Source organism: Lampetra planeri, chromosome 13 (assembly GCF_965212315.1).
Source record: "Lampetra planeri chromosome 13, kcLamPlan1.2.h2, whole genome shotgun sequence".
NCBI lineage: Eukaryota > Metazoa > Chordata > Hyperoartia > Petromyzontiformes > Petromyzontidae > Lampetra > Lampetra planeri.
In genome coordinates this window covers 629,815-655,188 of record NC_136119.1, presented here as the reverse complement: position 1 = coordinate 655,188, position 25,374 = coordinate 629,815, and the positions used below count along the sequence as shown (strand labels likewise).

Below are 25,374 nucleotides of genomic sequence, written 5' to 3'. Positions count from 1 at the left end.
CTCTGCTGCGAGCGGGTTCTAGGACACGCCCTTGTGAACCTCTCTGAGAGTCGTGTCCCACTAATTGCATGGGGGCGGCTTGTCTCGGGATTGTCTCCAAGTAGAACGCAAAAATAATAATGCTGTCGAGTACTCATTAAAAAGGAACTGGCCAAACATTCCAATGCAGGGCCCTGCTGAGGTTTCGTGAGACTTAGGCTCACCTGCGTAAGCTGAACTATTGGCAATTACTTCACGCAGTGGTGAGGAACCCCTTTTCCCTTACGGAGGACCAAATAAGACATTTAATAGCCGATTAGTGCAGCTAGATGCTTACAGTGACTGATAAATAGCATCCGTGGTTTAGAAAGAGATATGTAGGCCTCGTGTGGCCGTGGGCTGTGTGAGATGGAATCGTGGGCTGTGTGAGATGGAGTCGTGGGCTGTGTGAGATGGAGTCGTGGGCTGTGTGAGATGGAGTCGTGGGCTGTGTGAGATGGAGTCGTGGGCTGTGTGAGATGGAGTCGTGGGCTGTGTGAGATGGAGTCGTGGGCTGTGTGAGATGGAGTCGTGGGCTGTGTGGGATGACGTCGTGGGCTGTGTGAGATGGAGTCGTGGGCTGTGTGAGATGGAGTCGTGGGCTGTGTGGGATGACGTCGTGGGCTGTGTGGGATGGAGTCGTGGGCTGTGTGAGATGGAGTCGTGGGCTGTGTGAGATGGAGTCGTGGGCTGTGTGGGATGGAGTCGTGGGCTGTGTGAGATGGAGTCGTGGGCTGTGTGGGATGGAGTCGTGGGCTGTGTGAGATGGAGTCGTGGGCTGTGTGGGATGGAGTCGTGGGCTGTGTGAGATGGAATCGTGGGCTGTGTGAGATGGAGTCGTGGGCTGTGTGAGATGGAGTCGTGGGCTGTGTGAGATGGAGTCGTGGGCTGTGTGAGATGGAGTCGTGGGCTGTGTGAGATGAAGTCGTGGGCTGTGTGAGATGGAATCGTGGGCTGTGTGAGATGGAGTCGTGGGCTGTGTGAGATGGAGTCGTGGGCTGTGTGAGATGGAGTCGTGGGCTGTGTGGGATGGAGTCGTGGGCTGTGTGAGATGGAGTCGTGGGCTGTGTGAGATGGAGTCGTGGGCTGTGTGAGATGGAGTCGTGGGCTGTGTGAGATGGAGTCGTGGGCTGTGTGAGATGGAGTCGTGGGCTGTGTGAGATGGAGTCGTGGGCTGTGTGAGATGGAGTCGTGGGCTGTGTGAGATGAAGTCGTGGGCTGTGTGAGATGGAATCGTGGGCTGTGTGAGATGGAGTCGTGGGCTGTGTGAGATGGAGTCGTGGGCTGTGTGAGATGGAGTCGTGGGCTGTGTGGGATGGAGTCGTGGGCTGTGTGAGATGGAGTCGTGGGCTGTGTGAGATGGAGTCGTGGGCTGTGTGAGATGGAGTCGTGGGCTGTGTGAGATGGAGTCGTGGGCTGTGTGAGATGGAGTCGTGGGCTGTGTGAGATGGAGTCGTGGGCTGTGTGGGATGGAGTCGTGGGCTGTGTGAGATGGAGTCGTGGGCTGTGTGAGATGAAATCGTGGGCCGAGTGAGATGAAGTTACGAGCCGTGTCTGGCTCATGGGCCCGTGGGTTCCTCACCCCTGCTTTTAAGGTCGTTGTTTGAGTGAGGAGGAAGGTTGGTGATGAAGTTATACTTTGTGACAAAAAGTTAAAATTGTTTGACCAAACTAAACAGCGTAAAGTTGTAACAAGTGCTGCCATTCAGGTCACTTATCAGAACGAAAACAAGCGGTTCGACACAGTCCTTGCTAAAACATTTGCTCTTGATGCTGCTGTTACCGTTACTGTGTTCCAGGTTTGTCCAGGCAGCTGCTATTGCTGTTGATGATGTTGACGGTGTTAACGTTGTTGATGATGCTGCTGCTATGTTGGAGCTGGACACTTGCCATGCGTCTCACTTTGCTCGTCGGTCTTCGTTTGTGTACGCGCATCCCCGTCCTTTGATGTTGTTGCTGCTCTTACTGCTGCTACCCCCTGCATCTGTTGTCTGGCCCAAATGCCATCATCCCGTGTTGCTGGCTGCTGCTGATGATGATGACGGAGGCAATGATGTCTCCGCGGGAGCTGTGGTTGGTGGTGGCGAAGGACTCATTTTCAAACCGTGCCGCAAACACTGGGGAGGGGCGTTCTCCACAGTCAATCGACCAGGCAGGAGTGTGTGAACATGGCGATCAGAAAGGGGGTAACTTCTCAATGAAGTCTTGGATGGAGGGGATAAGAGAATGATCAAAGAGGACAAACGGGGACAGAGTTCCTCAGCAATGGTGAATACACCCGACTGAGATTTTCAAGTCTGTTTCTCATGAATGTCAAGTTTATTGATGTAGCCAGAGGAGACTTCAAGCGACCAGGGTTGTCTCATTTGCAAGAGTGACCTTGGCGTCGCCGTCTTCAGAGTATGTGCCTACAAGAGCAGACTGCCAGGGGCCCCAGACGGAGTGGAGTGCCCTCCCCCCATCCCAATTAGAGTCGAGCCACTGCACCTCTTAAACACGTTCTCTGGTGCTGTCATCCTGTCACTCGTTAACCGATTGAAAAGGTCACAAACAACCAAACTATCGGGGACACAATCACGCGGTCTGCAATACAATTCCCACCTCATGCTGCCACTCTGCAATCTCATGTTGCAGGTGCTGCAAACTCTCGAATTGGAAAGTAGGCAAAGTTAGCCAGAGGCCCCGCCAAAGCACTGGAAGTGGGGTTAGGGTATAGGGTCAATTGGGAGGACCAGTGTCTGGTCGGCTTGTTGGGTAGGGCTAACGTTTGATTGGTTAGTGCACTCCTTCCAGACTTATTTGCCCACCCATCGCCATTGCAATGTGATCGCCTTTTCAGTGTTGGGGCCTCTTGTTTCTCCGTCTACAGCGCCGCCTAGTGGCAGCCGTTGACTGCTGCACTTGACCTCCCACCCCAATCAGTATTTCACCTTCTGCTGCCACCGACCAGATGTTAAGGGCTCAGAGAGAGAGAGGCATGTGTGTATATATATTTAACTTTAGACCTATACCGCATTCAGTGCAATTGTGTATCTCCCACGTGTGAGGCCTCATTCGGGGCCCCGTGTGCCGAGCGTGGCAGTGACACTGTCGGTCCCGCGGTGGCGTAGCACGGTTGGCACTGCCCCTTGGTGCGAGGAATGATATTGAGGACCCGTCCCAGTTTCCCTCGAATGTAGCTAGAAACGTGGGCACCGGCTGTGCACTCCCGACAGCTACGCCGCCGCGGTCGTGTCTGTCCGCACCTCGTCCGTACGACGAAGGTTCGTCCTGGTGGACGCGACGGCGTGGATCTCCCTCCCTTTGTGTGCAGCAGCGCTAGTAATTAAGACTAATCAAGCAATAGCGGTGACGTCGCCGCGTTTTGGGGCCAGTGTCCGGCCCCTCCCTGCCCCCCTCCCCTCCGCTGACCCCCCCCGCTAACCCTCTGCTAATCCTTCGCGCTCATCCCTCGGTGTTGTAGAGCGACCAGCCCTGCCCACTCAAGAGCAATGACTGCCATCAATAAATGCTTGCCATGATCACTCCCACCGTGTCGGTCTGGCTCGCACTGGGCAGGGTCACTGCGCGACAAAGGAGGTCCCGTGGGGCTTCCAGAGTGGCCCAGAGTGTCAACGTGGTCAGGTGCACACCGTGAGTGCACAGCAAGAGGGAAGAGGACTGCCCTCCGAACAGAAGGGATAGAGAAGCTGCAAGCACTGTGACCACTCCATACGATGACGCTGCAAGCCGTGTCGTCAGGGATGAGTCGGGCCGCAGCGTCATCGTTAACAGAGGGATTAGTCTCAGTCGGGCGGGGTCGGGCAACGCGGAAAATATTTCCACACCCAGCAATTCACATCCCATCAACGTCTTGCGACTGTACTAGTCATGTGCCTACTCCGGTCAGTCTACCATCGATGTGGACGATACTCCGCGAGACATGAATCCCAGTGGGTACGCTACGTCTGGCTCCACAAGGACTCCCACCATCGCCACCTGAGCATTCCAGGACTGTCGTCAGAAGGGGGCCCCTGTGTAGCAGTAGAGCGTTGACCACATGCGGACACACGTAGTGTCTAGTTGTGTAACTCTACAGGGATGTTAAACTATCGTGCCATACATGCATCATATTATTTCTGGAATGTTCCCCACTCCTAGGGTCTGCCTTCCTGACCCCCACTGGGATATACTCACTACGGTGCCACTGGGATCACACCCTCCTCTCAATCTTACTTGAGTGTAAAAGTCAACTGCTCAGGTTGCTCACGATCCCCGTATTTTCTGCATTTATGCCTCTAGACTCCGACTTGATATGTATTGCCTGATTCATATCTCAATGCCGTCAAGCAACCGGTTGAAGGATCATCTTTAAACTTGCAGTGAATTAACAGGAAAATTAATACAATCAAGAGGCGTGAACTTGAAAATACGAAGTTGACTTTTGAGTGGCACCCTCGCAAATACACCAACGAATTGAATTGGTTCATGCATGTATACTTCTTGTGCCTATCGTGGATGAATTGCACAAATTTGAACTCACGGAACACATTCCTGCGGAGGGAGCTGGTAGGAACGTTGGGTTGCTCGGTCAATGGCCAGGGTCAACGGCGGCGTGGTGTATTCCGGAAATATGGCCGACTGTGAGGGCGAGCACAAGCCGGCGTGAGTTGGTTAAACGTTGAGTTTTATAAGGGCACCACGGGGTGACCAGCCCCTCCCCACCCAGCCCCACCCCTCCCACCCTCCCCTCTCCACCCCTCCCATTTTTTGATGCACGATGGACGGACACAATAATCCCCTGTGGGCTGGTGTAACCAGGAGGTTCCTACCAGTAATATAACGTCCATACTGTTAGCGATACCCAATTCATTGCTTATTAGTGCCCAATATTGCCTTGTGGTAGTCACCATCACTGGCAGCACGCTCGTCATGGGGACGATAAAGACACCGTGACGATGTTTGTGAAAGTAGACCACTGTGCCGGTATAATGACCACGGGGCAGTGAAGGCACGGGATGCCCTTTACAAACCACGGATCCATCCCGCGCACCGCACCACACACACCACGACCCCACACAGCCCACAGTTTAAGATTTTATTGACGTCAATGGCAGGAAAAGCAACACCCAGACCACAATGCATGTCTGCAGGCTGCCAAGCAACCCGGCATGGGTTTTGCCAACTCCTCCTCGTGTCTTGTTGTGAGCTTCACATGCAGAGCCACTGACAGGGTCTGTCATTCATAGCCGGAGGGGAGGGAGTGGTGGGGGGGGGGCGTTTTAAAACCCGATGCGGACCTGCTCATCGCTGGCCCCCCCACACAGGTGGTTGCGGCTCGCAGTATGCTGCATCCCAAGGGGAAACTGGCCGCCACGTCTCGAGTGCATGCGTTCCATCGCAGGAGGAGGCGGGCAGCGGTGGCGCGGGGTTTAGCCCGGGGGCCAGCCCAGCTGGCGCCCGCCCAGCACGTGCAGGTGCAGGTGGTAGACGGACTGGCCACCCTCGGGCCCGTCGTTTAGCACCAGGCGGTAGCCGCTGGACAGGCCGACCTGCCCGGCCACCTTCGCCGCCACCAGCATCAGGTGTCCGAGCAACTGCGCGCAGGCAAACACATGCACACGTGTACGGTGACACACTGGCACGCGTGCATACGGTAGCATGAGTGTACACGGACATGCTCACAAAAGATATCCTGTGTAGCCTCTAATGGACTGTCTGAACGAGTGCTCTTCACTGTTTCCCATTCCGAGACAGTCTGCAAATTGCAGGGTCGGTGTCCAGTTCACCACCGAATCTCGGAACGCCCAAACGGCTTGGCGTTAATTGTAATTAGAGAGGCGTAACGCCATTGTTCATAAAGACATCGCAGAGATCTGTAGTGACACGACAGCACTCTATGATAGCTGGTGCCAAACTGTGGCACACGACCTCCCGCAGAGCTTTGTGGTAACCTCGGTACCGATAAAGTTATTTTATTTTAGTTTTTCTTCCGCTTTCGTTTTGATGATGTACACGTACGTCATCGGAACGGGAAAGGGTTAAGCGAGCCCCTATCAAGGCTGCCAGGTGCTCACGAGGTGGTGGTGTGGCCAGCAACAACAACACTTCCGATCAACCTGGCAGCAACACTGTCTCTAATTTTAGCACCACACTCGGTCACTTCCATCGCTGCAACGGGCCTCTATACTTGGCCGGCGCACACGTTACTTTTTGCGTTAATATGGGAAGCAGTGTCCGCTAAGTGGGGAGTGGCAACGGTTCGCGCACTTCGCTACGAACCCGGCAACCCGAATTCGTTTCTCGCTCACGGCCTATACCAGTTACGATTATCTGAACTGGTCCAGGGCCTCCCCTAGGTCGACTCAGCCTCAACTGAGTACCTAGTGCGGTGTGTAAAAACTTTGCCACGAGGGAGACAAGGACGGCCGGGCTTGGTGCTGGCCACCCACGCCCTCGTGTGCCGTGCGGGCCGTCTTAATAGGTGCTCGCTAACAGCACTTGCCCCAACAATCCGTCAACGCTATAAGGGGGGTCTTTGTGCCCGCTAAAGCTGTTATTCGGCCCCCACGAAGGGAAAACGTTCTTCAACCCCTGCCTTGTCCCCTTGCCGGGGGATGCTCACCGCTTGGTCCTCGGCAGTGGCGTTGGGAAGGCCAGGGATCACCTTCTTGGGCACGACCAGGAGATGGGTGGGGGCCTGGGGGGCCACGTCGTGGAATACGATACACTGCGCACACACACGCACACGTGCCAGCAACACACACATTCATGGATCCTGCTCGATGCTGTGACACGGGAGTCAATGCCCGTGTATGCATGATGCACGTCCGTACGTTGCACTCCTTTCGCACCGTACGTTACAGCCAACCGTGCTAATCACTAAAGGGAATGTGCGGGGGAAGGACGACAACACTGAAACACAAAAAGCGGTCTTAAAGAAACGAGCCGCCCAATGTAACGGGAGTGCCTCTGTGCTCACACTCTTCACCAACCCGCACAGAACAGCGCGTCAAACACCATCAATACTCGAAACGCTCGCGTGCTCTAACACATTCCTGCGGAGGGAGCTGGTAGGAACGTTGGGTTGCTCGGTTAATGGCCAGGGTCAACGGCGGCGTGGTGTACTCCGCAAATATGCCCGACTGTGAGGGCGGGCACAAGCCGGCGTGAGTAGGTTAAACGTTGAGTTGTATAAGGGCACCACGGGGTGACCAGCCCCTCCCCACCCAGCCCCACCGCTCCCACCCCCCCCACCCAGCCCTACCCTCCCCACCCAGCCCTACCCTCCCCACCCAGCCCTACCCTCCCCACACAGCCCTACCCTCCCCACCCAGCCCTACCCTCCCCACCCAGCCCTACCCTCCCCACCCAGCCCTACCCTCCCCACCCAGCCCTACCCTCCCCACCCAGCCCTACCCTCCCCACCCAGCCCTACCCTCCCCACCCAGCCCTACCCTCCCCACCCAGCCCTACCCTCCCCACCCAGCCCTACCCTCCCCACCCAGCCCTACCCTCCCCACCCAGCCCTACCCTCCCCACCCAGCCCTACCCTCCCCACCCAGCCCTACCCTCCCCACCCAGCCCTACCCTCCCCACCCAGCCCTACCCTCCCCACCCAGCCCTACCCTCCCCACCCAGCCCTACCCTCCCCACCCAGCCCTACCCTCCCCACCCAGCCCTACCCTCCCCACCCAGCCCTACCCTCCCCACCCAGCCCTACCCTCCCCACCCAGCCCTACCCTCCCCACCCAGCCCTACCCTCCCCACCCAGCCCTACCCTCCCCACCCAGCCCTACCCTCCCCACCCAGCCCTACCCTCCCCACCCAGCCCTACCCTCCCCACCCAGCCCTACCCTCCCCACCCAGCCCTACCCTCCCCACCACCACACCTCCCCACCACCACACCTCCCCACCACCACACCTCCCCACCACCTCGACTCCCCACCACCTCGACTCCCCACCACCTCGACTCCCCACCACCTCGACTCCCCACCACCTCGACTCCCCACCACCTCGACTCCCCACCACCTCGCCTCCCCACCACCTCGACCCCCAACCACCTCGACCCCCCACCACCTCGACTCCCCACCACCTCGACTCCCCACCACCACCACGACTCCCCTGGCTGCTTCGCTCGCGGGAGTCGGTGCGACCGGGGCGCATTGCGGACTAACTGGTCAGCAACCCGCGATTGCAAATCGGCATCGACGTCGTGACCCCGGGACGCCAAGTGGCTATCGCCACCCCCCCCCCCCCCCCCGTGGGGCTCCCGTGGGGCCGAGTGGCCCAGGCGTGGCGAATTACATTCGAAACCCTCGCGCCAGTGACCAGCGTGGTGAAGTATGGTCAAGCAACCCTCACGACCGAGACACGCGCGCGTGTCGTCCCAAGTAGTCGCCCACGTGTCGCCCGCAATTTCAATCAAGAGTCGCCCGGTCGTCGCAAGCGGCACTCACGCGGGTCGCGTGCAACAAAGTGGCCCACCTGCTCGTCCTCGTGGATGATGTTGGCTGGAATCTCTTTGCGGATGATCTTGCCGAAGATGGTGTCACCCCCGGGCCGAGCCGCCTGCGCCTTGGCCACCTCGTCAGACATTGCGCCTCTTCAATCCTACTGCTCCTCCTGCTGCTCTCTCCACTGCTGCACTGTCAGACCGAGACGCGGCGATCCGATTCCGGCAACGATGACAACAGCCGATTCCGATCCACGCAGGCAAGTCCATTCCACCACACACGCGTTATCGATTCCACTACACACGCGCTTTTCGATTCCACCATAACACGCGTTATCGATTCCACTATAACACGCGTTATCGATTTCGATCCCTCTCGGAACAGAACGTACAGTAAATTGGAATGAATCGATTCATTCTCAATCGGTTCGCATGCAGCTTGTCAGAATTTGCATTCGGGACAACAAATGCACTTTTAATTAACGACTTACTTTTGGTAATTATTGCAAAGGCAAAATAGTGGACGCGCATTTAAGAGCTCGTTTATTCAGTAATTACTGTGGATGTGACGTCATCCGACGCGGCATGCAACGACATGTACTGAGGTTGCGTGACGTCATACACGCGGCACAACCGCCAGGATATGACTTAGACAACCTTTGTGCGTGACGTCACATTCATGTTAGCCAAATAATGCCGTGACGTCGACCGCTGGTGATCGGCACGTGTTGCGATGGTACGGCTCACGTTGGCGTGACGTCATGTCCCCCCTCCGCGAAATGTAAGCACATGACGTCATATTTCGCGAGTTGGGAGCACGTGGGAGGAGCAGGAGACGCGAGACGTACGCATGGCGGCCAGGGCACAGGTGACCCGCGTCTCCCCTCGCTCCCCTCGCTCCCCGCGGGGTCCCCCCGTGTTCCCCCGTGTCTCCCGCGGGGTGGGACCCGCTCGCTGGGTCCCGTGTAGATCCCCGAGACCACCACCCGCCTTGATGGGGGTGCAGTGGGCGCTCAGTGATGGGTGGACAAGGTCGCGGGGTCGCGCGAACGATGGAGCTCACGTGGGGAGTTGGTGATGGGGGTGATGTTGGTGGTGGACGCATCTGACAATTATTTCCGTCACTTCACCCATAACACCTGGGTCTGTGCAGTGACATCCTGCCTGCAGCGAGCCTTCCACGCTGCACGTGACGGCTTAAGCATTGCACCTAGCCCGGCACAAAACGTGCATGGTAACGTCACCGTTGATGATTGGGTGGGGGGTGATAACGATCACTGGAGCAGTAGTTAGCGCACTGCGCTACGCACTTTTACACTTGAGTTCGCTACCAGACCGCGGTTAACATCAGTGGCGAGACTTATCTGAAACAAGTCCTGTGCCTCCACTAGTTCTGCTCAGCCTGAAATGAGTACCTTGTACGGACTGTGTACACATCAGCACTGAGGGTGGGGCAGAGGGGCCCTTGTCACACTCGTGCACCGTGCGTGCCTTCATAGGTGCTCGCCAACAGCACCTGGCCCCAACAGCGCGTGTCACTAAATGTGGTGGGGGGGGCATCTTTGTCTGTCTACCCCCGGCCTCCCCCCAAGGTGTTGTCCCTCTTCCGCGCCCTGCACAAGACGCGGAGGCGCGTGTTCCAGGATGATTCGGCGAGCCTGGATGGTAGGTGGTGGCAGTGTGCAGCCAGCCACCACTGGAACCATCCACTGCTGGATGAGCCCCCCCCTCCTTCCCCACGGCTTTGCGGGTCGTCTTTGGAGGTTATCTGAAACATACTTCACCAGGCGAGGAGCTTACACGTGACAACAACATAGCGGTAGAGAACTTTATTTTGCTGCAGCCCCCCACCCCATCCCCTGCTGCCCACAACGAATCCCCGAAGCAAACCTGTAACACGAGTTGTGCACTGAGGACGTAGGCGGTCGTTCATCCTCTCGCTATCCGGACTCAAATCTGCTTGGCTGGTGAGATCTAACTTGAACCAGGTGCATTCTGGATCATTTGGTCCTCGGCGGTGACATTTTTTAGGGGCGAGGTATCTTCGTCTGACAACCGCATGATCAGCCATGCTCAATCCACTGCTGGTTAAAGGCAGGGATATCACCACTCCAACGTCTTGACCGTCATGGTAATCGTTAGTGCATTGAAACTGGCAAAAGGCTAGACAATCATTGGTTTGTTATGAATTTCATTCGCTATGGATAGGAGAGCGGTGATCTTATACATTTACTGGACATCTGTGAAAAAGAGTTTTATAGCTTATTGGATTTCTCCAGTAGTCTGATTATTTTTTTCTTCATAAGCATCGTCACAGGATTGGGAGAGATGGCCACGACTTGGATTGATCATACCTCATGATGATGAAACATTGCCGCTTCACCTGCGCGTGCGTCATCATCTCTCTCGTTGAAGCCGTACGGAAAATGATCAACGTGGAATTTGAGAAGAACCGGCAGGAGTTGTCACCCGACAAGATCACCGAGGTGAGGATGGAACCCGTCGCATTGAAGGGGGAGCTGTCGGTGACCCCGTGGCCCTATGAGCTGACCTCTGACCTACGCTTTTACAGCTGCTCAAGTTTGGCAGCGACGTGGAACTGGTTCTGAGGACGTCTGTGGTGCAAGCAGAGGTCATGGAGTCCGGGGCCCTGCGTGAGCTCCTCACAATCACGCCAAGGCCAACACACAGTCACCATCACACCGACACCATTACACCGAGACCATTACATTGACGAGCCAACACGCTGACACACCGTCACTCCAAAACCATCACACCAACACCATTACACCGACACCATTACACCGATATGCCAACACGCTGACACACCATCACACCGTCACACCATCACACCGACACCATTACACCGACACCATTACACCGACACCATTACACCGATATGCCAACACGCTGACACACCATCACACCGTCACACCATCACAACCGACACCATTACATTGACAAGCCAACACGCTGATGCACCATCACACCGAAACCATCACACTGACACCATCACACCGACACTATTACATCGACAACCCAACACGCTGACACAATGACACCATCATACCGACACCATACCGACACCATTACCCTGACACACAGTCACAAGGACACACCGATAGAGCATCACACCATCACACAAACACATGGACACAGCGACACACCGTCACACTGACACACTCACACAGCAACACACCATCATCACCGGCAAAGCCGCCATCACTATCAGCAGTGCCACCATCACAACACCTGTAGTGCCGATTCAACGACCATCAGCATCGCGAGCAGGGGGTTACTTTCAGTGGGTGCTGGGTTCATGAACGTTAAGGCCATTCCATCATTCCTGTGCTGTGCTGTACTGAGTGGATTGCCGCTCACTCACTCTTCTTGTCCACCTTCCAGGCATCAACCCATCCAAGGAGCACTTGGAGGAGGGCCCTCCGCCCGCCGGGGGCATTCCTAGGTGCTGTTAACAAGAGCTCGTCACTGGCACCTGCCCCCCTCCCCCACTCCGTCATCTACCCTGCACTGGCCCCGCAGGACCCCCCGAGGGCACCCCAAGGGTCCCCCGAGTGTCCCACCGAGGGCTCGCAGGAACCGCCACGCTGAGACCCATCGTCGGGTCCCAAGAGCTAAGCAGGGTTGAGCTTAGATAGTGCCTGGATAGGTAATGACCACCATGCACATGGGTTTGCAATAGGCTGCTGCAGATGTACGGAAAGATCCATTATTGTATTTTACTTCTATGCCCCCCATCCCCCCCGCCGCCTCCGACAACCTGCACTGACCAGCATGGTGAAGTATGGCCGAACAACCCCCCGCGCACAACCTGCACGGTGCGGGAGGCCCTCGTTCAGCAGTGCATCGACAAAAGGGGCTCTGCATTGTTACATTGTTACTGCAAGCATGCACTGGCTTGCCATTCCGGCTTTTCTCAGAATCTTGGGAATACCAGCGCTCTGGACTCCGGACTAAACAAGAGGGCGTGTGACGACACGTTTGCCTGGATTTTGCTCGTCGTTTCAGGCCTGATTTCATGACCGAACTATTCCCCCCGTACAGCCAAATCTTCAGAAACGATATAGGGGCTCATCATTCATCAGTAGGATAATTGGTGGAAACTTCCTCTCTCTTCACCAATACTTGAATTGGGACCCCTCCCCCCGCCCCCACGTTTAAAAGACAAGGCAGCCCGCGTTCTCCTGCCCGCCCTACGACTGTCGATGTTGTCGCTTTGTCCACCAATAAAGAGCGATCCGCGATGCGCCTGCACCTTGCCGTGGATTATTTGTTGACGTTTCATGTGCCCCGTGTCGATAACGCCGCACGCCGACCTGTCGGCCTTCATAGGTGCTTCTCTTAATTCTGTTAAGGCTTTACGGGGGGATATTTGTCTTTTGTGTCTGTACGGGATTGTGTTTGGGCGTAGGTGCTGGCCACCCACCCCTCTCGTGTGTGCCGTGCCAGCAGCCTTCATAGGTGCTACTCGCTAACAGCACTTGCCCCAACAGTCTGTTCATGCTGGGCTGGGGGGGGTGCAGGAGGGTTGGGAGGAATTGGGGGCTATTTTGCTTTGGTGCTCCGAGCACGGAGGGGTACTCTGTGGTGTTTCGCAGCAGTGATACACGGCCCGGCATGTGTTAATTAGTGCGGTCCAAAGGCCCGTGTGACACCAAGCGGCCAGGAACAAACAGTACGGCACTGTCAGAGTTGCGTGTTGAACCTCGAGCAATCGGCTGTTCGTTGCTGGTAGCTTGCACATCACATGGGCCTCTGTTGCAATCGAGAGACGTTGCATGCCTTTCTTGAGCAAGGTTATTGCAGTTCAGTGCGAGCTTGAGACTGCGGTGGAAGGGAATTGTGAAGAAGAGGAGAGGTGTTTGCACACAAGCCACGGTAATTCACATGCGTGGCAATTACAGCGTTGGCCAATTAAGGAAACTGGCGTTAAAGCAGATGAGACGCAGGCAGAGATGGATTACATCCTGCAAGCGATGACGTATGATCGTGCTGTTCCCATAATTTGGGTTCAAATTAAAACGTTCCCACGTGGCCTTGTTATATATGGCAGGGCGAAGGTTGGTTTGGTGCGTATAACCTAAGTGTAGGTTACTTTTGACTTAACTTTTGTGACTGCAGGAATTCATATTCTTTGGTTCTTTCGGTAATGTCACGTAGATAGAAAAATTATAAAAAAAAATATGAAGTGAATACAAATTTTAAATAATACTAATAAAATAGAAACACTAATGTAGCCTGGTGCTTACTCAGAGTGAGTCTATAATGTAGACTGTAGCCTGGTTATTAAGTTTGGTGAGTATACTGGCAGTCTATAATGTAGACTGTAGCCTGGTTATTAAGTTTGGTGAGCGTACTAGCAGTCTATAATGTAGACTGTAGCCTGGTTATTAAGCTGGGTGAGCGTATTGGCAGTCTATAATGTAGACTGTAGCCTGGTTATTAAGCTGGGTGAGCGTATTGGCAGTCTATAATGTAGACTGTAGCCTGGTTATTAAGTTTGGTTAGTGTACTGGCAGTCTATAATTTAGACTGTAGCCTGGTTATTAAGTTTGGTGAGTGTACTGGCAGTCTATAATGTAGACTGTAGCCTGGTTATTAAGCTGGGTGAGTGTACTGGCTATAATGTAGACTGTAGCCTGGTTATTAAGCTGAGTGAGTGTACTGGCAGTCTATAATTTAGACTGTTGCCTGGTTATTAACCTGAGCGAGTGTTCTGGCAGTCTATAATGTAGACTTATTATTGGTTATTTCAGTAATTAAACTAAATGTTATGTGGGGGGGGGGTACAGAGTCCGCACGTCAATCAACGGGGCGCGCGCACGCCCGAGAGTGGGCGGAGCAAATATTTATTTATTTGTTGGCCCCGCCCACGTGTGACGTCACTTCCGCTGTCGATTCAAACGCGGAGGAAGCGTGGCCCTGTGGGTTGGGCCGGGCTGAACATCGAGTGGTCGCAGCGTCTCGGACTCGACGCCCACGAGCCCGCGACTCCTTCGCTCGCCACCGATTCTGGGCCTCGGAGTAACTAAAGGCGGAGTCGTTTCGGGGTCTTTTTTAAACATTTATTTCTGGGGCCGAGCGAGGACTTTTTAAGCGCAATCGAACAAGAGGTCATCCAAACGGGGAGAGATCCGCGCCGGGGATAGACGAGAACTTCCCTTGCACCAGGGCTGGGCTGGAACATCTGCAGCCGGAACGTCGGGGGGTTGTTCCAACCCAGAAGCCGGCGGCGGCGGCGGAGGAGGAGGAGGAGGCAGGAGGAGACGTCGGCGCGGCTCGTGAGGACACGGGGACCGGGAGAGGTAAGACACGGGGGGGGGGGGACATCCACGTGGAACGGGGTGTGAGACAGGAGACGCCGTGGGACAGAGACACGCAGGGCCTGACCAAAGACAGGAGACACGGGGAAGATGCTGAGGCAGTGGACCCCAGGTTCTGTGTGTAAACATTGAGGGGATTGCTGTTTGCTCTTTAAATACAGCAGCGCCTGACCTATGAGCAAATCAACCGGAATGTGTCCGATCTCATCTCGGAAGCTGAGCAGTGCTTGACCCTGAACAGTGCTTGTGGATGGGCGACAACCACCATGCACAACACGTTGCTATAGGCTGCTGCAAAATCAATGTGTTGTACTGTACCTCTACGCTGCCGCGCCTTTGCTCTCGCCGCCACCTCCAACCCGTATTGACCGGTTTGGTGAAGTATGGTCAAACAACCCCCCCCCCAAACATGACCTGCATGCTTGTTGTGTCGAATGCCTTCATCCAGAAGTGTATTGGCAAAGGGGCTGTACGCTGTATATGTACACTGCACATTGTTGTTTAAATAAGAAACGTGGAGTTGGTAAAACCTTCACTGCGGTGAAATCGCACGGCACATGACGCACCGGGGGGAAGTGTAGGAGAGTGGGAAGGTTGGTGTACAGCGTTCATTTTAGTTATTTCTTAAGCATTTCGTCCAGCAATGGATTGGTCATGGATGAGGATGATGACGAAGATGCGAATGTAATGGGTTAAAGGCGAGTCGAAGCCTTCCTATGACTTGAGCGTGGTAACGACTCGACAAGGGATTGGGTGGGGTGGTGGGAAGCGGTGGTGTGGTAGGTGGTGGTGGTGGTGTGGTAGGTGGTGGTGGTGGTGTGGTAGGTGGTGGTGGTGGTGTGGTAGGTGGTGGTGGTGGTGTGGTAGGTGGTGGTGGTGTGGTAGGTGGTGGTGGTGTGGTAGGTGGTGGGGGTGTGGTCGGTGGTGTGGTAGTGTGGTAGACGGTGGTGGGGTTGTAGATGGTGGTAGTATGGTGGATTGGTGGGGTGGTAGATGGTGGTGTGAGAGGTGGTGGTATGGTAGTTGGTGTACGTGGTGGTGTGGTAGACGGTTGTCTGGTAGATGGTGGTGGGTGGGGTGGTGTGGTGGTAGATGGTGGTGGTGTGTTGGTGGGGTGGTAGATGGTGGTGGTGTGTTGGTGGTGTGGTGGTAGATGGTGGTGGGTGGGGTGGTGTGGTGGTAGATGGTGGTGGTGTGTTGGTGGTGTGGTGGGGTGGTAGATGGTGGTGGTGTGGTAGTTGGTGGGGTGGTGGTAGTGTTGTAAGTGGTGGTGTGGTAGGTGGTGTTGTGAAAGATGGTGGTGTTGTAGGTGGTGGTGTGGTGGTGTGTTAGTTGGTGGTGGGGTGGGGTGGTAGATGGTGGTGTTTGGTGGTGTTTGGTGGTGTGGTAGGTGGTGGAGGCGTTTGGTTGGTTCATTGGTTGTGGTGTTTGTTGAACCCTGCCGTTTGGTGAGGCTATATGGTTTATGTGCGGGGTTTATTTAGTGTGTGTTTCCTGGGGTGTGTATTTGGTTTTTACAGTATTGTAGTGTCTGACGTGTGTTTCCTGGTGTATTGGGTCGTGTGTGCTGTTTGGTTTATGTGTTGTGCGTTTTGTGTGTGGCGTCTGGTGTTTACTGGGTGTGGTGTCTAATAAGTGTGTGTGGTGTAGTATGTAATTTAAACGTTGCGTGTGTTACCTCGTACGGGTGTGTGTCTGATGTGTATGTGGTGTTTGGTGTGTGTGCGTGGTGTGATACCTGATATATGCGCCGTGCCTATGTGTGTGTGTGCGTGCTCGTGCCAGCTGTGAGTGGCGTGGCGTCTGTTCTCTTCAGAACACACCCCTGCTGCAGTACCATTCTGCATTGTTCCCCATGTCAATCAGTCAGCCCCCCATCCACCTATTCAGCCCAATATCCATTCAGCAAGTACACCACTCACCCAGCCAACCAACCACTCGCCCAGCCCACCATTCAGCCAGCTCACAAGCCAGCCAGCCTATTACCAAGCCAGCCAGCCCACAGCCAGCAATCCATCCCTGTAAAAATGTTATCTTAGTACCTTCCCTATCAGTGTGGGCACCTTCCCTCCCACTTCCTGTTGCTGCGACTGCTGCTGCCACATGCAATTTCACTATCGCTGAGTCCAGCAAACGGCTGCAGACCACTCATCTCGAAATCCCAATTGGTTCATTTTGTGAGTGGTGAAGCCATGGCCCGCAATTTAATTTCACATGGTCAGCATCTACATGAGGCCTACTGCTTGGAAACGATCCTCAGACCAATCGGTCACAAATGAGGCAGCGTCGCTGAACTCTGACCAAGAATCCTGGGCTCAGGGTCATGGGATGGAGGGGGGCTATCTGTCATCATATCCCAGCCTTGCGGGAAACATACATCCCGTGGCCCAAATGTGGCCCGTGACTTCATTTCACATGGCCCGTGGCCAGACAAGGTCTACAACTTCTAAACAGCCCGCAAATTATATTTACCCATCACTGCAAGCATCTTGGCAGCACTAATCGGGTACTAGAGGGGGGAATACTTTCAACCTGGGAACGACACTATTTGTAATATTAATGACATGCTCAGTTACTTGTCACTGTTGTTTGACCCACCAAAGGTATTTAAAAGCCCTGTTCGGCCATCAGTGAAGAAACGGATCCTCACGTCTGTTTCACTGCCTCTTCTCCTTGACAAGAAGTGGGGTCTAGATCAGTCGATTGCTCAAAAGGTCAGTTGGCTGTGCATGACTCCTTCTCTCTTGCTCAGCATCTTCCCCCAGTTCGCGTAGCAGGGTTGGCGTGGGCCATGGTGCCAAAAATGAAAAGGGCCCCACCCTGTCCCAATTTCCAATCCTCTTCGTAGCCCAGTGTCCGGGCCTCTCCGACCACCATGCCCCGTTGCAGTCACACTGCTTGCACAATCGATAGCTATGCTGCTGTAGAGACTGAACGCGATAGAAGTCTTAGTTTGGCTATACGAGCCACTTAAACGAACGCTAAACACGAAGGGAACATTACTCTTGTTCGATTAGCCCGGCGCCCGGTGACCTCCAGGCCGTGGGCCTCGGTGCAATTTCATTGCCTGCACACTCGACAGCTACGCCACTGTTTCGCCACATTCCCACCACTACCAGCACCACGACTGCCACCCCCACCACCACCACCATGATCTCGCTGCTGCTGAGTTTTGTTGCCACGGCAGCGGGGGACTGCGGTTTTTGGGGCGCGTCCCGCGTAGAGAAAGTCGCTCGCCCACGCATCTGGTTTTTTTTCCGTGAAACACTTACTGACTACAGGCCCAAAGGCCCACAAACGTTACTCGGCCTGCAACAAACATGATAATTAACGTTGTAATCGATAAGATTTGACACGTTTCTTGTGCTGAGCAAGATTTTTATTATAAGAGCTTGGGGGCACGGGGGGGAAGAGACAATGAGAAAGGGAGTCCAAAGTGGAGCAGTGCGAAGGAAGAAGCAAAAAATTAACCCGTAAAAACAAAGTTTTTCACTAAATCCTTTATATGCGTGGCGGCTAGAGTCCTCTCGTCCTCTGGCTTGAGATGGCTGCCACCTATGGGTCAGATGATTGCCTGCCACCATTAAGCAATTGGTAATTAAATATAATTTATTTTTTCCTAAAAAGTGTAAAATTTTGGAAAAAAAATTTCACGAAAATATATTGTCACGCACAACGAGTCTGTGTGCAAAATGTCAGCTCGATTGGATCACGGGAAGTGGGTTAAAAAACGACCGAAAGATTTGCACGGTCGTAAGCGCGCAAGCAAGCAAGTGAACTTAATATAAAGGATTTAAAAAGAGAAGTGAGGTGACCTGCAGTGTTGGTGAGTGAGTGAGTGGGTGAGTGAGTGTGTGTGTGGGGAGTGGTAGTGTAGTGGTTAGCGCTACGCTGCGCTATGAACCTGGCGACCCGGGTTCGATTCCCGCTCACGACCAACACCAATGACGATTATTTGAACCGGTCTTGGGCCTCCCCTAGGTCGATTCGGCCTGAAATGAGTACCTGGTGCGGTGTGTAAACATCGCCACTGGGGAGACAAAGGCGGTCGGGCGTGGTGCTGGCCACCCACCCCCTCACTAACAGCACTTGCCCCTACAGTCTGTTAAGGCTATACGGGGGATCTTTGTCTTTGAATGAGTGAGTGTGTGAGTTTGTGAGTGAGTGAGTGAGTGGTTGAGTGTTTTTTTGACATGCGGTGTGGTGTTGGTTTGAACACAGAAATGTTAAGATAAAACAGTTGGGCAGACCGAGTTTTCAACATGGGTGAAGAAATTAACGAGTGAAGTTCACGGGGACCAGTAACCATGGGAGTAGCGATGACGTGCTTACCAGAATGGGAGAAGTAGAGCCGTTTATTCAAGACACGAGGTCACGGGGAGGTCACGGGCAGTCGCTGGCGGTCAGTGGGTACCCGTGGCCCTGCTGTGGCATGTGTGCCAGGGAAGGTTTCTTGAACTTAAATGGTTAAAGAAGTGTGCTTTAGTCATAGGGTACTAAGGAGAGGTGATGGCATGCAGGCCATTACCAGCTAAACTCAGGCGAGTCGTGTAACCTGTTTTACCACAATTAAACGGAATAAGGGTGATTACAACTTGCCGTTTTTTTAGTTGTAAGGGTGATTCAAACTTACCGTTTTCGAGTTGTGTAATGCTAATTAAATTAGCTTTACACGATGAGGTGGCCGAGGTGCAGTGTGGCCCTGACTTCATAAACCGACTACAAATACAACCCAAATTGACAACAACAAAACTGCCAGGCTGGTTGAAAAAAATAACACGCCTTTGTGTGTGGGGGGAGTGGTGGCGTGGTGCTGGCCACCCACCCCCTTGTGTGCCATGCCGGCCTTCATAGGTGCTCGCTAACATAAATTGTTCAAGGCTACACGGGGGATTTTTTTCTTTGTCGTCATGTGTAGGCTCGGCTGCCTTCGCTGGGTCATGAAGCCCGCTTGCCCAGCCACCATATTCCCAGCCACCGCATTGCCACGCAGCTTCTGTTTAGCTGGATAGAGGGTGCTAAACAGGCACGGGCTAGAGAGGAGATGGGCTTATGCAGTACAGGGATATGTGAATCTGAGTGGACTTAACTGACGAATGGTACCAGTGCTTTCAAGATTGGCTTCTGTGAAGGAGGCTTGTAAATTACACTACTGGGCAGTTGGAGGTAGGTGGAGCGCCAGGCAGCAAAAACACAGCGAGTATGCAAAGTAGGCAGCACAGGTGATGCATCCGTCAGTCATCCCAGTCAGTTAACTCATGGTACCAGAGTTTGCTTCATGACCTCTTGCCAGGTGAGCCTTCAACACTTTACTTGGTCTCAAGGTACACCTAGCCTGGCACGAGCGTTGTAGTGATGTCACAGCGTCTTGGTGGCAAAGGCGGATTGTTGATTGTGTGTGATGGCACGTGTAGTGGTTAGCGCGCTGCACTATGAACCTGGCGACCAAAGTTCGATTCACTCTCACAGTCAACACCAGTGACGATTATCTGAACCGGTCCTGGGCCTCCCCTAGGTCGACTCAGCCTCGAATTAGTACCTAGTGTGGTGTGTAAACATCACCACTGAGGAGACAAAGGCGGCCGGGAATGGTCTATGCCGTGCCGGCCTTCATAGGTGCTCGCTAACAGTACTTGCCCTAAGTCTGTTCAGGCTATACGGGGGATCTTTGTATTTAATGGAATGTGTACGTGTGCATGGACGCTAGGTGACACGTGGTATACCCGTGACCCAGCGTGACGGAGTCGGCGTTGGTTCCTGGTGGAGATGAGCGAGTTCTGGATCTCGCTCGGATGCTGCGTGGCCGAGCAGCCTCAGCCCGTGAGTCCCGCCCCCCCCCCCACCGCCACTTCATCCACCCTCCTCTTGCGGCCGTCCGCCATCACAACAACATCATCGTGCCCTCATTGTCACCATCTTCATCATCATACCCTTCATCATTACGCCAACTTCATCACGACCTCGTCATCACACAACGCGACGATTCATTTATTTAAAATCTATTCTTATGCGAGGTGGCTTCCGTGTGGCTTGGAGATCAGATACGCCGTAGCCGAGTTCCTGGGTTCGAATCCGGGTTACAGCCACCCCAACTGCAGCGATTGATCCGCCGCGTCCTTTAACCCCTGCGCAGACGCGAAGGAGGCGAATCGACAGGAGCATGATCGGAGAACCGACCAACTTCGTGCACACGACGCACGTCGGCTCGGGGGAAATGTTCAACGGAGGCAACAACACGAACCTGGTATGCATGTACGAGTCGCTCAAGTGCGCACGTGCTGGGCAGGGCCAGCATCTAATGCTCCTGGATCTCCCTCTACTATGCGTAATGAAGGTCACATGAAGGGATTTCAGACGTAGTTCCGAGATACCCCTTCCTCGGGCCATTCTTGAGCACGAAGAAGGGTCTCACTGCTCTGAGATTTCCGAATGGATTCTTCGTCCCCTAACACGACGCTGTGATCGTGCGATTAAAAACCGCTGGGGGGATTTTCTGTTTTATTGTCTTTGAAAGTTTCCCCTCATCCCTTGTCCTCGCCCTCAACAACCCAGGCCCCCCCCCCGTCCTCCCCCTGCTGATCACCTCGTGCCAACCTCTGACCCACAGATGCAGCACCAGATGCAGTCCAAGGGGGGCTACGGGAGGAGCTTGCGGGAGTCAGGGGGGGGCGCCTCCCGACACCTGGTGGACACCACAGCCGGATAACACATGAGCGGGTGTGGGGTGGGGGTGTGGGGGGGGTGTGGGAGAGGTGCCAAAACCAAGGTGGGTGGTGTATGCCCGTGAATGCAAGTCAAGTGTCCCTCATTCTTCGGTCCTGTAAATAGACATTGTCTCTAGGCGCCTCGTGTCAACATCACAACGCTTTGCTTCGAACTGCTGACCACCTCGCAGCTCAATGCATGCGAGCCAATAACCCTTGCCCCCAAAGCGGTGAAACCACAGCGGGCAGGCGTGTGCTCTCGGCAGAAGCCGGCTCAACCTCGCTCTCTCAGTGGCGCTTGTCTCGACGACTCGGGCAAACGTTTTGCAATAGCAAACCGCCAGCTGCGTGCCAAGGCAGTGTCCCTCCAGTTGCGTCACAGAGTGACCTCATATGTCGTCATGTCTCATTGCAATCGGTGGTTAATTGAAACTCTGTTTATTTCAGCAGGTCCGGATCTTCGTGACTCCCGGGCTCGGTGTAACGTCGCGACTCGCGGGAGACGACTCTTGTTCAAGCAGCCGCCATCGCTGACGCGAGGGGTGCGGGGAAAACTTTAGCAATGTTCTCCCTTGTGGTGGGACGAGCCACATGATGCGTTAACACTTAGATGATGTTCCTTTTTCTCGGTCACTTGTAAAGTATAAAGAGGGCTGTGTTTGATAGGGGAGCTTTACGAGGGGTGGGTTGGGGGGGGGGTTAGGGAGACCGACACAGAATACAACGTAAAGCTCTGTTTATGGGCGGGAGAACCCTGCGGCTCCTGAAGAAGCCTGACTCAAAAATCAAAACATCAAAACATTCCAAATCGAGACCAAATGGTGCCCTGGTTCCGCCTCCAAACCATTGTTGTTGTGTTTTTTTTTATATACATGTAGAGTTAAACATTTAGATATTTTAACGCCGCGATAAAGTTTTGTCAGCTCGCTAATCCACGTGCACAATTTAGAGAGGCCCAGCTGGACTGGGTAGCCACTTTTGCTCCCTGGCGGAGATTCATCGCCCCTGAACCACACGGCAGGATCGCACTTACACAGCTCGGCCGAGCTTCTCCATGCACGGTTTTGTCGCATCACAATGGTGGCGTTAGTGACTGGGTAACTGGCTACGGTTTCTTCCACAGGTTTTTTTATTGGACTGTTGTGCCACGGGTGTGGGTGTGGGCGGCTGCATTTTTGCGTCGCTTGATTTAGAGCTCGAATTAAATAATCTCGGCCCACCGCACGCCGTCGTTCCTCCGGTTGACTCGGCGGAGGTGGAGTTGCTGCTCACAGGTTTCACGGTGTCTGTCGCTTTTTTTGTTTACGACCATCTGGGTGGTGGAAGGCCGAGAAATGTAGCTTGCACAATAACAGTTTTGCATCAAAATGTTTTGCAATTATGGCACGGTAAGGGGGTGGGGGGGGGTATGTCAGGCGTCGGATGAATAAATGTGCATTGTCTTCCGCTCAATGCACCGAATGTTTTTAAGCAGACACCTGCTCTGTTCGACGGCAATGGTTTATAAATTATAAGTTACGTTAATTAAAACGGGACCACTTAAATTTAAATCTGGGTTTTGCCGAATATTGTTTATTGGAGCATTCACTTCATGAGGATCGTGGCAGCGGCTGTCAAACTATGTTCGCGATGGGAATGATGTAGCGATGGACGCATGTACATTACGCGATGATGGTGGCCATCACACGCTTGCTAACCCTACCGATTACTTAACCTGTTTTACTGCATACTGATTTTTAGAACGAATCATACTACATATTCTTTGGGTCTTTCGGTAAAGCCACGTAGATAGAAGAAAAATAATAATAAATATGACGTTTCGATCGCAACACAAGCAATCGTCATCAGATGAAAAAATATAGCGGGAGAGCTGCTGAGGCAGGATGTTATATCGGTTTGAGATGGGTGTAGCCCAATGGTAAGTGGGCCGGGCTAGAGATGGAATTTGCGTGTAAATGTAAGATCGTAGAGCTGATGTACCTCCACGACTACGAAGCTGTGGAGATGGCCATTGTATTGTGAGAGATTGTGTCAATCTGTTAATATAAGATTAGCATGTCAGTGTAAGAAAACCGGGCGCCACCGAAGCTGTGGAGATGGCCATAAACTTTGAGCAGCTCTCCCGCTATATTGTTTCACCTGATGACGATTGCTTGTGTTTCGTTCGAAACGTCGTGATACTTTTTTTTTATATCTACGTGGCTTTACCGAAAGACCCAAAGAATATGAATTCCTGCAGTCACGAAAGCTTTAAGTCAAGATTCATACCACAGTAAACATTTAGTGATTCCGTGTTAGCGGTGGTGCACAATACCACTGTGTAAACCTTTTGAGTGTAAGAGTTTTGACGCAGTTTCTGCTCTCAAAAAACTATGCGATTAATGGGTTTGCATATTGGTGACTTATTGCTCATATTTGTGGTGTTAGCAAGTATGTGATGGTTCTACATTGATGATGATGACCGTGGTAGTAATGATGGTGACCGTGGTGCTTACGCGTTGATGATAAGTTGAGTGGCAATTAATTGATGGTGGCCATGTTAATGATGTGAGACCATGTTCCCATTTCCTTTTGCACTGATGTCGCCCTGGAAGCTGCGCTTGCGTAAGGCTCGTTAAATTAAGGCCGTGCGCGAACGCACTCATCAACGTTCATTAAATCTATTAAACAACAAATCCCGTCTGCTTGTGTTTCGGTAGTGAATCGGCGCGACTTGCAGTAACAATGCAAACTTTATTGATCAAAATCGATACTTCAAATACGTGACTTGTATAATATGAAAAGACTGTACAGTACATGTGTCGTGAGTTCAACTGAGTCGCAGACGTACTCTTTGGAGGCAACACATGTATTGACACCAACACAAAGGGGTAACTGCACCTTCACCAGTTAACAACCTGTGGTGGTGGACCACCAGGCTAACTCCACTAGACACACTGGGAGTAGCGACAACGGCCAGGACCCCAGCTACGCCGAGCGTGGTGCCACTCAGCGCTCTGACTCGGCGCTCCCCGAGCCCCTCTGGGGCCGGCACTACACCCACACACACACGGGGTGTCCGCGATGTGAGGACATCGCACGCCGTGCCTCTCCAGGGCCGGCGTTACACAGTGACGTCCACGATGTCACGACATGCAAATGTTACTCGGCTCATGGGTCGAGAAAACCTGAGACGCAACACAGGAGGTCAACAAACAAACAAACAAAAATATTTGCTTCTTTAAGTTGTGACCCCCCAAATCGGGACAATTCTTCAAGTCACTGGAAGAGTGAATTGTTGCTCCGGTGTAGTAACCGGTCGCTGTGGTTAAGGTCAAGAGGTCACCGATGCGGACGTCACCACACCTCGCGATCGCTTCCCCGGTGGCTGTGTTCAGTGTCTCGCTTCCCCACCCAATTTCCCCAAGAGGATGTCAAATCGAACTCTGCCACGAGGAGTGAGACCCGATAACGGCTATGCCTTGACCCTGTTAAGAGAATGCCTTCATCATCATACGTGAATGAAATGCCTTAAGTGCATTGAGTTTTGACTGATGTATATTCCTGACGGGGCTTGCTTCACACCTGGACATACTTCTCAAGTTGTACAGTTCCAGTACTGAAATAAAGTTCAACACAGCAATACCCCGAGCAGATCTCGGTGCAAATTAATTCCTGCCATCCAAACACCGATGCCAATTAAGGCAGATGAGTGGCGACCCTACTCCCACCTCGCAATTTGATTGCTACTATTCAGGGGTCACTCGAATGCAAGTGTTCTTCAGGGGGGGGGGGGGGGGGTTGATACATCAATGTGAGGCACGCCACATTTGAGACTATTGGGGTTGACAGCACGACGATGATGATGGGGGTGTTTTCACTATTTGAGTATTGT

General features: G+C 53.5%; 3 protein-coding genes across 5 annotated transcripts; 2 read left to right on the top strand and 1 right to left on the bottom strand.

Moving 5' to 3' along the window:
- Nucleotides 1-5,081: 5,081 nt before the first annotated feature.
- HINT1 (histidine triad nucleotide binding protein 1) lies at nt 5,082-8,704 on the bottom strand. Its single transcript, XM_078599793.1, has 3 exons — nt 8,485-8,704; nt 6,623-6,727; nt 5,082-5,594 (listed from the first exon to the last, which is right to left on the bottom strand). The coding sequence occupies exons 1-3, from the start codon at nt 8,593-8,595 to the stop codon at nt 5,430-5,432; spliced, it is 381 nt and encodes a 126-aa protein (XP_078455919.1). The 5' UTR covers nt 8,596-8,704; the 3' UTR covers nt 5,082-5,429.
- Nucleotides 8,705-9,230: 526 nt separating this feature from the next.
- Nucleotides 9,231-12,719, top strand: LYRM7 (LYR motif containing 7). Its single transcript, XM_078599794.1, has 5 exons — nt 9,231-9,320; nt 10,045-10,117; nt 10,868-10,938; nt 11,025-11,106; nt 11,858-12,719. The coding sequence occupies exons 1-5, from the start codon at nt 9,303-9,305 to the stop codon at nt 11,926-11,928; spliced, it is 315 nt and encodes a 104-aa protein (XP_078455920.1). The 5' UTR covers nt 9,231-9,302; the 3' UTR covers nt 11,929-12,719.
- A 433-nt stretch (nt 12,720-13,152) lies between these two features.
- LOC144721865 (CDC42 small effector protein 2-A-like) lies at nt 13,153-24,175 on the top strand. Of its 3 annotated transcripts, XM_078599789.1 has the most exons (6): nt 13,153-13,351; nt 14,645-14,778; nt 20,504-20,616; nt 20,930-21,048; nt 21,404-21,562; nt 21,948-24,175. In XM_078599789.1, exons 3-5 carry the CDS (start codon nt 20,563-20,565, stop codon nt 21,507-21,509), a joined length of 279 nt encoding a protein of 92 aa, XP_078455915.1. In that variant the 5' UTR covers nt 13,153-13,351; nt 14,645-14,778; nt 20,504-20,562; the 3' UTR covers nt 21,510-21,562; nt 21,948-24,175. The 3 variants fall into 3 exon arrangements, with proteins under 3 accessions (XP_078455915.1, XP_078455914.1, XP_078455916.1); XM_078599788.1 differs by lacking the exon at nt 13,153-13,351 and having other exon boundaries at nt 13,807-14,778; nt 21,951-24,175; XM_078599790.1 differs by lacking the exon at nt 13,153-13,351 and having other exon boundaries at nt 13,837-14,778; nt 20,930-21,040.
- The last annotated feature ends 1,199 nt before the right edge of the window (nt 24,176-25,374 follow it).